Source organism: Nothoprocta perdicaria, unplaced genomic scaffold (genome assembly GCF_003342845.1).
Source record: "Nothoprocta perdicaria isolate Ctin4 unplaced genomic scaffold, notPer1 scaffold_4, whole genome shotgun sequence".
In the NCBI taxonomy this organism is placed as follows: Eukaryota; Metazoa; Chordata; class Aves; order Tinamiformes; family Tinamidae; genus Nothoprocta; species Nothoprocta perdicaria.
In genome coordinates this window covers 7,021,477-7,035,537 of record NW_020455643.1, presented here as the reverse complement: position 1 = coordinate 7,035,537, position 14,061 = coordinate 7,021,477, and the positions used below count along the sequence as shown (strand labels likewise).

The 14,061-nt window shown below is 40.0% G+C and overlaps 2 protein-coding genes across 5 annotated transcripts in view; one reads left to right on the top strand and one right to left on the bottom strand.

Moving 5' to 3' along the window:
* Window positions 1-938: 938 nt before the first annotated feature.
* Window positions 939-4,859, top strand: DNAJC19 (DnaJ heat shock protein family (Hsp40) member C19). Its single transcript, XM_026045437.1, has 6 exons — window positions 939-983; window positions 1,181-1,232; window positions 1,436-1,509; window positions 1,884-1,960; window positions 3,071-3,141; window positions 4,200-4,859. Exons 1-6 carry the CDS (start codon window positions 981-983, stop codon window positions 4,268-4,270), a joined length of 348 nt encoding a protein of 115 aa, XP_025901222.1. The 5' UTR covers window positions 939-980; the 3' UTR covers window positions 4,271-4,859.
* Window positions 4,860-6,313: 1,454 nt separating this feature from the next.
* The window catches only part of FXR1 (FMR1 autosomal homolog 1), a 31,517-nt gene continuing 23,769 nt past the window's right edge, over window positions 6,314-14,061 (bottom strand). Inside the window, exons 12-18 of one of the 4 annotated variants that reach the window (XM_026045466.1) lie at window positions 13,578-13,635; window positions 13,428-13,496; window positions 12,300-12,503; window positions 11,402-11,602; window positions 10,605-10,685; window positions 8,087-8,178; window positions 6,373-7,261 (exon numbers count right to left, since the gene is read on the bottom strand). In XM_026045466.1, coding sequence (XP_025901251.1) covers window positions 7,091-7,261; window positions 8,087-8,178; window positions 10,605-10,685; window positions 11,402-11,602; window positions 12,300-12,503; window positions 13,428-13,496; window positions 13,578-13,635 — 876 coding nt within the window. In that variant the 3' untranslated portion in view covers window positions 6,373-7,090. Of the gene's footprint in view, window positions 7,262-8,086; window positions 8,179-10,604; window positions 10,686-11,401; window positions 11,603-12,299; window positions 12,504-13,427; window positions 13,636-14,061 lie in introns of all 4 variants that reach the window. The other 3 variants (XM_026045463.1, XM_026045464.1, XM_026045465.1) reach the window with 3 other exon arrangements.

Below are 14,061 nucleotides of genomic sequence, written 5' to 3'. Positions count from 1 at the left end.
GTCTGATATTAGATTTAGACACCCTGCCCTGGTGGTCAGTCCCCTTCAGCGACAGCACGGCAGGGAAGCCTCCATTAGAGTGCAAATTCCCCGAATTTGGTGATAATGCAGCTGGAACAAAAACGGAGCAGCAAGAGCGGAGCTAACAGTTAAGTGGGATGGTCAGAGAGAGGGAGAGAGCCTGAATTACCAGAATTAAAAGASGGAGCAATAAGGACGAGGGTAGTTGTTTAAAAACAAACCAACAAACCCAAAAGCGTAAGTTTAAAATAAAACTGAAATGGAACACGTGCTTTAATAAGGAAAGGAAAAAAGGTGCTAACTGTAGAAAGTGCATCTGATGTTTGAGAAGGCTCTAGATCAAAACGGAAACCACCTACTCACATGAAGAACATAGAAAACYTCAAAATTCTTAAAAAGGTGGAAATACTGCACTGTTTCTGACCGCTGTGCACTACAGAATTGCAATTTTCCCATCCAGCCTTACCACGGGTGTCGCTTCACGTTTCCTGCACTTCTCTAGATCCTGCCTTGCACTAGCTSTGCTCAGAGCAGCAGCCGCTTGCCCGGGGGCTGCTCCCCGCGCGGCCGCAGGAGCCGTTAAAGGGATGAGTCGGGGCTTCCACCGGGAGCGCAAAAAAACGACATCCTGGGACTGAAGGGATCGTTTGTGTTTTGTCTGTTTTTGCGGGGAAGAGGAGGGTGTAAATTCTCCGCATTTTCACTCCATGTCCCACTGCTCGGAACGAGCAGCCTTAGGGCTCTTCCCGCTCCTGCCGCCCTCGCTCCCKCCGGGAGCGCACACAGCGCGCGCAGCGCCCCAACCGTCCTAACGGTCCCAACGGCCGCCGCGGCGCGCGGCCCCGCCCCGGCGGCCCCGCCCCGCTTTGCGACAGCCGCTGGTGCCGAGCGCGCGGCGCGGGGCCCTGCGCGGCGCGGAGCGGTGTTGCTGCCAGCCCGGTCCCGTCCCGGGGTCCGCCATGGTGAGGCGGCGCGGCCGCGAGCCGCGTCCTTCCGCGGGCCGCGCGAGGGGCCCGGCGGGGCTGCCCGGGCCTCGCGGCSCCGCGTGCGTTGGCCCCGCGCAGCAGCGCGGAGCGATGCCCACTCTTCCCTCCTTCCTTCCTTTATCTGTGTCTTTCTCGGCGCTGTTAAGCGTTTCCTCTCGCTGCTTTCCCCGCAGGCCAGCACCATGGTGGCAGTGGGCCTGACCATAGCGGCGGCTGGATTTGCAGGTTGGTGGAGGCCGTGGGGCCCGGCCGGGCCGTGCGCGGCGGGCAGCCGCCGTGGGGGAGGCTGCCCTGAGAAACCAGCCTCTGATTAAAACAAAGTTTTAATTGTTTTCTTATGGTCAAAAAATAGCTTTATTGTGTATTACGATCAGAAAATTACCAGGTTTCTAAATACTTAAGCCATTTTAAACACTGATTTCTTCAAGGTCGCTACGTGTTAAAAGCCATGAAGCAAATGGAGCCGCAAGTGAAACAAGCACTGCAGAATCTACCAAAATCTGTAAGCTTTTGGGTTTTTTCTATAGCATCTATTTTTAAGAGCTTGTTCAGTGCAATAACAGCAGACTGTTTTATCTGTGCATAGTATTAAAGGATTTTCTGCTGATACTAAGCMTAATTTTGTCAGTAGTAATATAATTAATCTCAATTTTAGTGTGGTCCATTAAGGGAGAAGTGACTTTGTCACATCTTGCCTAGTGCTTGCTAAATAATGATACTTTGCTTCAGCTGAATTTATGACTTGTTCAAAAGAACTTCACAATATTCTCAGAGACTAGAAAGTTCAGCAGCTATCAGGCATCACTGACTTGTTTTGCTCAATGTAGTTTAACATACATAATTATTTTTACGAAACTAACGTATATTTCCTTTCAGACCTTCAGTGGTTATTACAGAGGTGGATTTGAACCCAAAATGACTAAACGAGAAGCAGCTTTAATACTAGGAGTAAGGTAAAAGAAAATTTATTAGAAATGTAGGGTATGAAGGAGGATGTGGTGCTGTGAAATTGCTGGCCTGCCTTGAATGGGGCCGTTGGCCTGTGTTTTAAGACTCCTGTGCAAGCTTTCCCTGGGAATGTGCCCTTCCCACCCGTCACCCCRTCCCTGCACCAATCGGGAAATCTGGAGGAGACTTGCAGGATTTTCTGCACTTCTCTGTGATTCTTTGCTGGGTGGTAGCGTGYTTTAAATTAAATGTAATTGGGCTGCCATGCAGCTGTTGATCCTGGGCACGGTCACACGCCACGTATGGGTCTTGGTACTTCTGGCATTTTCTTGGGTTTATTTGGGTGGGGAGCTGGTTGTGCTGCTTGGGGTTGTGCTGCTCCTCCTGGTGAAAATCAGATGCAGTGTGAGGGGGGCTGCAYGCCTTCTTGCACATGCATACACACGTTTATCTAATAAGATAATGAGCATTTATTTCCAAATGSAAAGTTTGTATTCAACTTTTTTTTTTAAAATGTGTTCTAAAAATTTTGATTTCTCCTAATGCGTACAGCCTCAATTAAAAATGTTATAGCAGGCTTCTGTTAGTTTTCAACTGAACATGCAAGGTCAGGATGGAGGCACCCAGCACGTGAGAGAGCAGGTCCCCTCGGGGATGGGCAGTGCTGTGGTTACCAAGTTGGCTGTGGGATTTTGCCCTTGGCAGCTGCGTGTGCGAGGTGCTGCAGTTCTAGGTATCAGTGGGAGCTGAATAGCAGAACCATTGTAAGTTACTGCAGTSCCAGCATAAATGAGACTTAACTTAAAAGGAGCTCATTTGATACCTGGATGGTCTATAAATATATTGCCCCTAGCCCTGTTATTTATTTATTTATGATCTCTAAGTGTCAGTGAATATTCCCCACCTTACTAGACCACCACAGAATGTCTTCTTCTATTTTCCAAAACACCATATATCTATGGTATTTTGAATAAACCTTAGAAACCTTCTTCAGGACTTGCATGCTTAAATATCACTAATAGCAAATAAAGATGTAAAGCCTCAGTGGATGGGCAAGAGATTGCTTTCAAGGTTTATAGGATTCCTTCAAGTCAATTTTTTTTYCTTTAAACTAGTCCTACAGCCAATAGAAATAAAATTAGAGAAGCTCATAGGCGGATCATGCTTCTGAATCATCCCGATAAAGGTAAGTAAAAATCCTTCACCTAATAAATGTTTTTGACCCAGATTATTCACCTATGCAGTGAATAAACATGGTTACTTCTCTGCTTAAAAAAAAAAAAGTGTAAAATCTTGGAGCATTTCAGCCCATGTGCTTCTGAAGAATATATTTGAACGCTCTGAAGCAAGCACACGCAGTTTGGCAGGTTTCTTACATGCTCTATTATTTGTGTATATCAGATGAAAATRAGATTCATTTTTTTAGAATGAAACTTAAAAGACAGTAATTTTAAATGCTAGACCAGTATATGTTTCTGTGTCTTCTCTATCATGTGAATTCTCTTTGGATTCATTGGAGAGTTTCTGTGGGCTTTTTGCTACTGTTGAAGGCACGAAACATGCTCTGCAGTTCTGCTGCATAAGTCTGAAGGCTTATAATCTATTTTTGCTTAAAGACATCCATACCTGTTTCTGAATTGTTAACTTGAGTGAGTCAGAATCAGGTATTAGTGCTTGGCATTTAACTTTCAAATCCTCACTTGAAATAGCTTCCTTTAAAGTGACTACAGAAATTGAGATATGCTTCTTTATAGATAGTTTTGGGGTCTATGTATATTCAATAAGCTTAACTGCAAAATAACTTCAGTTAGATATTGTGTACTTGAAGAGTCTTAAGTACTTGCAGATTCTTATGAACACGTTCCCTGTTCTTATTTTACCTAAACAAGTTAAACTGAAGTTTCTAGTACATGCCAGAATTCTGCACATCTCATGATGAATGATTTTGGTGCACCTGTATTCTGCCAAGTTACTTCTGTTAAGTCATGATTGATAAAAAYGAAGCTAAACTCTATTAAAAGGAAAGTAAGAACCTAACAGGAATGAGTTAATGGAATGAGTACACAATTAACTCCTGGAGTCTTTACAAATGACTTATGTGGATAATGGAATCTGTTCCTTAAMTTGAAGGCCTTTTGAACAATAGTCACACACCTTTTCACTGCATCATATAGCACTAGTAATGACACACAAATAAAGGGTATTTTTTCACTCTAATATGACATGAGATTCTCTTTYTTGTAGGTGGCTCTCCATACGTGGCAGCCAAAATCAACGAAGCTAAGGATTTACTSGAAGATCAAGCTAAAAAATGAACATAGCAGATAATTCAGTGGGTTGGCTCATTTAAAAGAGTATTTTTGATAAATTACTCAAAGATGCAATGTTASTCTTTGACTTGATTCCTCCAACTAAGACTGGGGAAAAAAAAAATCCAGGGGATATCTCCCCTCCTCATCCATTTAGTCAATTTTGGGGAGGAACATGAGGGAGTGGAGGCTTACAAGGTGGGTTTTTTTTTTAAGCTATTCTTTGTCTGAAGTAAAATCTACCACTTAGCACCATATAAGATACCAGTAACTTGGACGGKGATTCTCACATGCTACCAGCTACAGATGGACATGCTCCTAAAGCCGCACTAGCTTATTAAGAACTAGGCCCAGTTCATGCTGCTGTTCTTCAGTATGCCAAAGTGAGCAGTTGCTGAGGATACTGATGAAGAAAGTCTGCCAGAAACAGAGTTTTGTGGGAATTGTGGGAGGAATCAAGGAGCTTTAATTACAGAGCTAGTAATAATAAGCATAGCTATGGGGTTGGTTCTCAATCAAGGAATCAAAGTTTAAGATACTGAATGTATTCAGTTGTCAGGCCTCGTGAAGACAAGGCTGTGCAACTGCTTCCTGTTATTGATGATSTGGAGTGTGCCAAGTTTTCTAGAAACTTTCACTTTTTAATTCATTTTGTAACAATAAATTATAAATTTGTAAATATAAATATGGTAGTTTTATAATTCTTACAGCACAGTCAGAATTTACATGCTGAGTTTTTTATACTCATAACTTCATGAAAAGTTATATTAGTTAAAACTTCCTGTTTCCTATTTAAGATAGCTGACCTTTTAGTGGGCTACAAGGGGCAACCATAAACTAAAACCAATGCCAAAGACCTCTGTCATTCTTAAAATATCATGTCCATGTTCTTGCAAAGGAGAAAAAATTGCTCTATGGCAGGTTAGCTAACAGCCTAACTGCACACCTTGACTTTCAAACCCTTTCRGATCATTTCAGACTATTTGTGTTTGAAGTATTTAAGAACTACAGGATGGGAAATCTAGGGGCTTTACTACAGAACTCTACGACAAAAGGGGAAAATAGCTATCAGGGGTGGAGGGGGAAGCAGAACATTGCTGTACAGCAGAACAATGCACATTTCAAGGTATATACAGAATTACCAAACTACTCAAGTAGATTCTTTCCAACAAGCTGATCATTTTCAAACATAATTCTTTTGCCTATTTAACAGGTGATGTTCACTTGAGGCATAAAATATTTAACTGCATTTTTTTCTCCATGAGAAAAAAAGTGGGTCTCAGCACTTAAATCATAGTGAAAACTGTACCTCTTCTTAAATGAATTAAGACTCAAAACTAGGTGGCACATTCCTCCTCTACCCTTATCACATAGCAGCTGAAGTTACATGTGGTTCATTCTGATAAAGTTACCTGTTTTATTTGGGGACACCAGGAATCAGATTTAAGCTTTTTAAGTTTTTCAACTCACTTTTGACCGCATCAGGTAAGATTCTCCCTCCTCCCCTCCGTGTTAGTACAATTTCAGCTCTGCTTGTGTCTTCTAAGGCTTCTTACAATATAACCTACCTTTTGCTTCCTGTCTTTTTCTTTCTTTCCTCCTTGCATCTGTGCTTTCTATGTCAGGTTCTTGCTCACAGAACTGAAAATATTCGTTAGTTTGTTCTGATTCTAGCTTCTCAAATAAAAATATCTGTTATTTCTACGTATGTTAGTCAGGTCACCCAATTTTCCAAGATAAAAAATAAAGTTTCAGGTAGATTAACTGATACTTTGCAATATCACCATAAAGAATGGAAGGTGACTGTATTAGAAAAACAAACAAATAAGAAAACAAAATAAAAAAAAAAAGAAAACTCTAAAACCATTAAAACTTCAAGCTGCCTGGCAAACAAATTTCAATAATGTCAACAGCTTGAAAGTCTTAAGTAAATAGTAATTTAAATTTGTAATAGAAACAGTCAACATATGGAAGATCAAAGTTTATTTTTTTTTTGTTTTTACTACCAGCATACAAAAAAAAACCATATTGCACATCAAACAACCAAAACAAAAATAAAAATACTCTACTAAGGACTAACATATGTAGTTTATACAGAATAAACTTTCTGGAAATTGATCTTTTCAGTAGTTCAGGTTATGTCTTAATGGACATGACTAATTCAGCTTAGTGTTAACTAAAGCTATGTTTGATTTTTAAATACTGTACAGTTTAATAAATAAACCAAACAAAGCCTCAATGTAGAACAGTCACTGCCAATGTCGCCCAGTATCCCTGCAGATTATGAGAATTTAACAAATGTATTCCAGTGGTCTGCAGATTTTTCCTCTACATACAGCATTTAAAAAACATGTATTAAAACAGACCAGTTTCCAGACTAGACTAATGGAGAAATTACATTTCAGTGCAAAATAYTTTAGACTGCATTTCTTTCTAGTATTCCTCAGGTGAAGAAGTGGTTGCATATTATTAAAAATGTAACAAAAGCAGCTAATGCTTTCATAAAGAGTATTATGTTAGGGATCCCCCTCACATCTCTGCCATATTTTGAAAACAAAATAACGTTTCCTATAGCCAGCAATTTTGTTTATTTAAATGTTACATATACTATCTCAAGGCACATCTGATGATATATTTATAACACAGTAGGTGTCAAAGTATGTTTAACATATGATTTCTTCAGGATCCCTCCCCTTTCTGTATTCCAAAATGGAGGAACTGAAAGTGCGGTGTCAAGACTGGCGATCCGTATTTCTATCTTTGGCAAGCTTATACAAGCACTATTTTAAATGTAATGTAAAAGAACTGTAAACTAGGAACTTCAGTTTATGAAACACCATTCAGCACTGCTTCTTCCTGATTATTCCCCTCCTCTTGTACTGTAACTTTCTTTTCATCAGGGCTGTGCTGTAGTTTAGAAGGTTCATCGCCAGCAGTTGTAGCAGGACCATTCACTGCCTTTTCAGAAGGGCTGTTTTCATCAATCACCTCTTTTGCCTTGCAAAACAAAAAGAAAACGATATGAAAATTCCAATAAAGATGCAGAATATGACCCAATTTCACAGCCCCCCCAGCATCTCTGCAATAGGAGACAACCATTTTCTACCTGTGCCCATATCCTACCATCTCTAGGACACTTCAGTATCAGACCCTTTTGCAAGAAGCAAACCAAGGTAATTTGGAGACAGGGCACCCCAAGAATGTTTTACTCACAATTTCCATTTCTTTATGACAATGAAGTTAACTTAGAAAATGAATTTTATACTGTAAATAGGCTTTTAATGTGGTAAGATTAGACTTCTGTTAACAGTCAAACACAGACTCTTAGATTTTGCTGAACTCAAAAATAACATCTAGCAAAAATTGTTTTATTTGATTTCAAATATTTTTAGTGACAGGTAACGCCACTTGTTCATTTTAAGGTTAAATTTCAAACATAAAATCTTTGTAATATTAAGTGTTGGCAAAATAGTTTATGCACATCACACCTGCTTGCCACTTTCCTCTATAAGACATTTTTAGGGTTGACTCCAGACTCAGCCTGTGAGACTGTTATTAGTTTTCACAGTTTATGCTGTAGTACTACTACATCAGTCAATACATTATGCTGGAAAAAGGACCTCCAATTACACCAGTTACTAAAAGTCTGCATTGATATTCTGCAAGTCATTGCCCAGTTCCATTTTCTCTTCGCCATGTTTGCTTTTAATGATTTATTTTTGAACTGCAGCACTATTTGCATGCAGGCCAAACACTTCTTTACTGTTCTGCACTGCTGCACGGGGAGAGAGAAGCAAAGSAAACACATTAAACCCCCCTTACCGTTTCTTTCTTGGTTTTGGCTAGAGTCTCCTTTGGAGGGTTTCTCTGTCTGCTCTGAGATTCAGCTCGTGATATATAATCAGCTACTGTTACTGTTTAAGGAAAAACGTACACATGACACTCATGTTAGAAGTCTAATTCAGCATCGTTGAACTTTTCTGCAGAAGTTATGCTATAACTGGGAAATGTTACAAAAGGCCTTTTCCACCAAAACCAGTGCTAACAGGTAGTAGTCTGAAGGCAGAATCATAAATAAAAAATAATTTTGGTCTGACTAGATATCTTGTCTTATTGGAAAATGGGGGCTTTCTCTACTGGGTTTGGAAGGCATTTAGAGGCATCAGCCTGGACCCTCTTTAAACTCTAGACTGCATCCACTACTGGAGTTTTACTACCCTGAATAATGAAGAATTTCACACTAATAAAATGAAAATAGGTTAAAATACAAAAAGAAAAAATGAGGGGAGGTTCAAAGCATGGCATCACTTACGATAAAGTAGCATTCAAATCTTTGTTACTCCGTGAAGCAATCGGYGAGAGACCTCACCCTCCTGTTATTCAGAAGGCAATCCACAGAGTCAGCTCGGGCCTACGGGGCGGGTGGGTTAACACGARGAGACACTCAAAGGGCTCTGTGTGAGCTACCTTGCAGCCAAGAGCAGAGAGCCCTCGTGCTCGGCCACAGCTACTCCTGCTGGCTCTGCYCAGGGGGTTCTGATCTCAGCACCTCAGTGAATGTTCTTGTAGCCAGGGTTTGTCTCATCCCGCCCTCTCATAACCACACCAATTAAGAGACAGCCACAGTTTTTAGAATAGAGTACTATGAATTTAAGTACACATTGGTATTTTTGATGAGATAAAGCRGATTAGAGTTGGCAAGCATCAACTATTGAAGAGTACAATCAATTGTATTTAGTATATCATGCATTCAGGTGAACTATTTCTCTGATTTGGCAATGATCATCCAAGAGACTTGGACTAGCATGTAAAGCACAAGGTATGAATGCCCCATTACACTGACTGACTCTGCCACTGGCTCCCTGTGCAACTGTTGAGACCAAGCAAGTCCCTGCATGTAGAGTTCTCTAAAATGGTGCTCTGTACTCAACTCCTAATATAGAGGACGGTTTATGCAAAAAGTGCAGAACACCCAATCAGTCAGACTTGCAAATAGGAAAGTAATGTATATCAACAGAAGTCAGTAACTGACTGGAGTACACTGTTAAGATACAATGCTTGCTTATGGAAGAACTTTTCACCAAGTCAAAATAACTGAATTTTAACAGCATTTAGGGAAAAAGCAGTTCAGTTATTCCTTTGAATGGAAAGTGAGCACAGTTAGAAGTTTATGAAAAAGATCAGATCAGTAGAGCACTTTTCACAAAGACAGTAGCTTTGACTTCCAATGCTCTTACTGTTGCATTTAAAAATGCTCAAGAACCATGAAGTTGATGGGGGAAAGGAGGGAGAACAAAAAAACAAAACAGCAACAAAGACCACCCACTTTGGGAGGTTTGTTTTGTTCCTAGGAAGAGTTTTAACTTTACACTTAGCTTCTGTAAAGACTAGCATCTCTTCACGTTTCTGCCTAAAATCAGTTTCTCAAAAAGTAAAAGATAAAATCCATTTCTACTTTTTTTTTTCCTTCTCTCTATAATCTCCCATCAGTTTGTTAGAAAGCTATGGAATGCTCTGAAGTAATGAACTTGCCTTTTTCTTGGTTTTAATTGGTGCAAAACAACTTTTTTCCTTCCAAGTCAAATGCTACAAGAACCCCATGAGAAACAAAAAAGTGTGGGTCAAGTTTTGTGCCCGTCAGCCTAGAAGGCCTTCTGGTCCTGCTCTACACCACGTATTTACAAGCACTGTCTGAAATGGGCATTACGCTGAAAATTAGCTAGTTCACCTTGAACATTTCAAGTGTTAGTGCGCACAAAGGAAATGCAGCAAGCCACAACAACAGAACACGGACGACATGCAGCTCCGCTCCTCCTTCCCCCCTCGACGTGTGCATGTTCACAAAAGCCAGAGACAGAGCAGCAGTTTGACACAGGCCCGGGCCTGGCAGACCCCATGTAAGCTCCCCCACACTGCTCTGCCAGGGCACCCACGTCCTGCCACTCCAACTCTTTGCTTCTCAGCCAGTGCTGAAAAGGTCAGTCACATTCAATGCAAGTGCACAGATGCAGGTGAGTGCAGAACATGAACCTTCGTATAAATCTTGATCCTGGACCACTGAAGTCAACAGAAGTTGGACTATTGACTTTAATGAGAACTGGATCAGAAGCATGAATTGTATTTTCAAGCAAATAGTTAGACATTAAAATTAGTTTCATTAGGTTATAATTTTTTTATAAGTTCTCCTAGTATAAGAAATGTCTTTCACCTTTATCTAGTAGTCTTATTAGTTATTAAAAACCTTCTTATATTATGCAGCTATATATAGTACATGTAAAACAGCAGACAACATTCTTTCATGCTTTTGACCTGGAATTACCCACAGCTTCACTCGAATTACCTGGCTGTCTATCTTCTGCCTGACCCCTGAAGCGACGCCTGCGGCTACGATTGCGTCGCTGGGGTTTTTTGTCACTATCATCTGCAATTGCAAAGTTTACCATGAACTATTTCTGATGATAAAAAAACATCATCTTCAGCAGTTTCAGGATGGGATATTTAAAAATCACTTCTGTTGAAAAGACAGGCTAAAAAGACAGCTAAATAAGACAAGCTGAAAGTAAAATATTTTTTACACTGAAATCACACAAAATAATCTAAAAATTAGATTACAACATTTTTGCTCCCGGCTCATTAAAACATTTCAGTATAAACTTAATGACCTAAGAGTTTCAGGATTAAATCAGTAAGTATACAACAAATCCTAGGCACATAACCATTGAAAGAGGAGCTTCTACACTACTATGCAACAGATCTTGTCCCAGTGCATATCAAGAGGATTTACTGAGAGAAAGTACTTAAGGCAAGAGCTGTACAGGGACAAACAGCTGCTTAAGAAGCTTTCTTGAACTGAGACCAAGGCTAGCAAGGACAAAATAGCACACTGAACCAACAGTACTGGGCTTCTGAAAACAGCAGTACTGTGTGGAAATAAAGAGTACCAGTATATCCTTCAGACAGTTCTTACAAGAGACATATGGACAGTAGTGCAGCTCAGTAAGCAAGATAACTCATAGCAGAACCACAAAGGTAGGAATCTTCCTTCAGTCAACAGATTACAGACTTCACCTTACTAAAAGTGTGATTCTGCACTAGCAGAAAGAAGTTTTGCTGAACTTACATGAGCAACATACTTACCCAAACCATTCTCATTAACAGAAGCTGTATCAGACTCTGTCATTCCATCCATGAGAACAGCGTCTTCATCAGTCCTCCGTCTGCGTGACCTCCTACGGCGGTTACTACTGTGGTGAGATTCACTAGCATCAGTATYCACAGTCTGGTCTGATTCTGTGTTATCAAGTAGGCTGTAAGGGTTGCTGTCCGGATCTTTAAGCACTAAATGCAAGTAAATAAATAAATAAGAGTTTCCATCCAARATACTGTAGTCACATATAATTTAAATGCTGACTTAACTCCAGATTTCAACACATAAAAGAACTGTACAAAAAGGTGGAATACACAAAACCTCAGTACTTCTGGTTTCAGACTGCTTTCTCTCTATTTCTGTAATCCTGCAGAAAACAGATTCTGAGTGTGGCAATCACATTACTTGATCATTTAACTTCCAAAAGAAACAGTTAAAGGACTTTCACTTAAAACTGGTTAATTTTTAAATATATACCTTCTCATTTTGTCAGCAGGACGGCACGTTAGGCTATGATTAAATTTCTATAAATTGGAGTAGTCAAATTCTGATAAAATGTTAGTTCCCCATATACTTCTGTTTCTTTGTTATTTTGCATCTAAACTCAAGCTTAAATGGAAAGATGGCCATAAATGGAATGCCAAATACTTAACCTTTAACAATGTCATCATCCACGTGCAGCAGAGGAAGGATGCAGAGATCATCACAAGTAGAACACAAAGAGCAATCAAATTACATAGTGCATGACTACAAACTATCACACAACTCTACTCAAATGCAATATATTAAGATCATAATGTAAAAATGGAGTATTTTCTAGTACTGAGAGGTTACACAGGAAGTGGCCACGAAGAAAAACCTGAACTCAAAATGCATTTGAAACTCTACCAGAGCTAATGGAGGACTTGCCACCACGAGGGCCACCACGTCCTCGGCCTCCAGACATACTGCGTCCTCGGCCTCCAGGACGCCTTCTGTTGTCACGCTGATGTCGGCTCTCTCTGTCATCTTCTCCTGCCAAGGACCAGTCACTAAGTTCATCTTTTCTCTCAGATTCTGTTTCAGAGGGATTAGAGAGCTCAGAGTTTGTACCTTGTACAAGAAAAGAGAGAAAACGTGAGATGAAGTTCGAAATCATTCTGGTTTYGCATTCTCACTGATGTTTCTTCAAGCAGCACAACTAGTTAGATCAAATACATAAATATTTGCCACCTTACAGCTAAGGGAGGTTGCTAAGCAATCTCTGACAGCTATTTGAATATTATTTTAACATATACAACCAAATTGTTTAAACAATGTAGATAATTCCCCACTCTTCCCGAGTAACACATGCTGCACAGCTTTTAACTACTTAGAAAGAACAAAGCAACAAAAGGCAATAAAGAAAAAAAACAAAGCCAAAGACACCACAAACTGCCTGTCATTTATTTTAAGCATTCAGAAAGTCTCCCATCTAAGTATTCTGGTACAAAGATATTTACATGTGTATCTTTCTGACATGCAACACTCTCCGAAGTTTCCAAAGGACAATACACACTGTACATACATGAACTGAAGAACATCCATTACAGTTTAGGCAAACAATTCATCAGTACAAACAAAAAAAAMCAAAAAACCTCACCAACCCCAACAACAAAACACAAAGTAATGCACAGCAGAATTACCATCAGAACACATCTGAAAACCGCACCATGAATCCTTTAAACTACAATAACAATAAACTAGGCCACTCAGAAGCAGCACTTAAGATTTTTTTTTTTTTTTTTTGGCATACGTCTCCTAGAGACTGACACGCTCAACTCTGTAAGATGCGACTATTGTCGAAGGACATCTTACTAGATTTAAGTTTTAACAAGAAAGTAAACCTCATTGAGTTAAGCGAAAATAGAACAGCCATTAAAGCTTTCAACCTTACCTTCACTCAAGTACGTCGACCGCTAAGAAGTCAAAAACCAGTTATGGATTCAAGAGAGTAGTGAATACTCAACAGCTGTTCCACAGTTGAAGAAAACTCACCGTAACCAGACGTGTAACTGGGGCCTCTGCGACCTCTCCCTCTTCCGCTATAAGATCTGGAGCCTTGCACTGAGGAGAGGGTACTCTCATCAGTTGCATAGCCCTTCTCTTTTTCGGGAACTCTAGTGGAGGAAGGTCTGAAACCCATACCAATCTGACGCAACTGTTCATCAATCTGAAGCCTCTCCAGTCTTAGTTGTTCCACCTCCTACATAAAAAGGAGTAAAAATATTGCACCGCTCAGAGAAATGCCATTCCTCCCCCCCARTTTAGCACACAGTTGTCATAAAAAGCCACTGCCCTTTAGGAGAGTCAACGCCACCCTGAAGCTGACTGGAAACTCTATACAAAGCCGACTTTTTTTTTTTTTTTTTTTAAACTAATTTGCATTAGAAATACCTTATGCTATTAGAAACAGAAAATGCTACTCAAAAAAGCACATCAGATTTTCACATACCWCATTATCAATTACTAAACTACTTGGTAGATGTGAAAGTCTACTTAAGTTGCATAGATACACACATATGTACAGTCAGGCAACCTGCAATATTAGCATTAAATATTCCATCCTACAGTAACAAAGCATTAGCCTCAAAACCACCTACCACTAACATGAATAAAAATGCATAATACT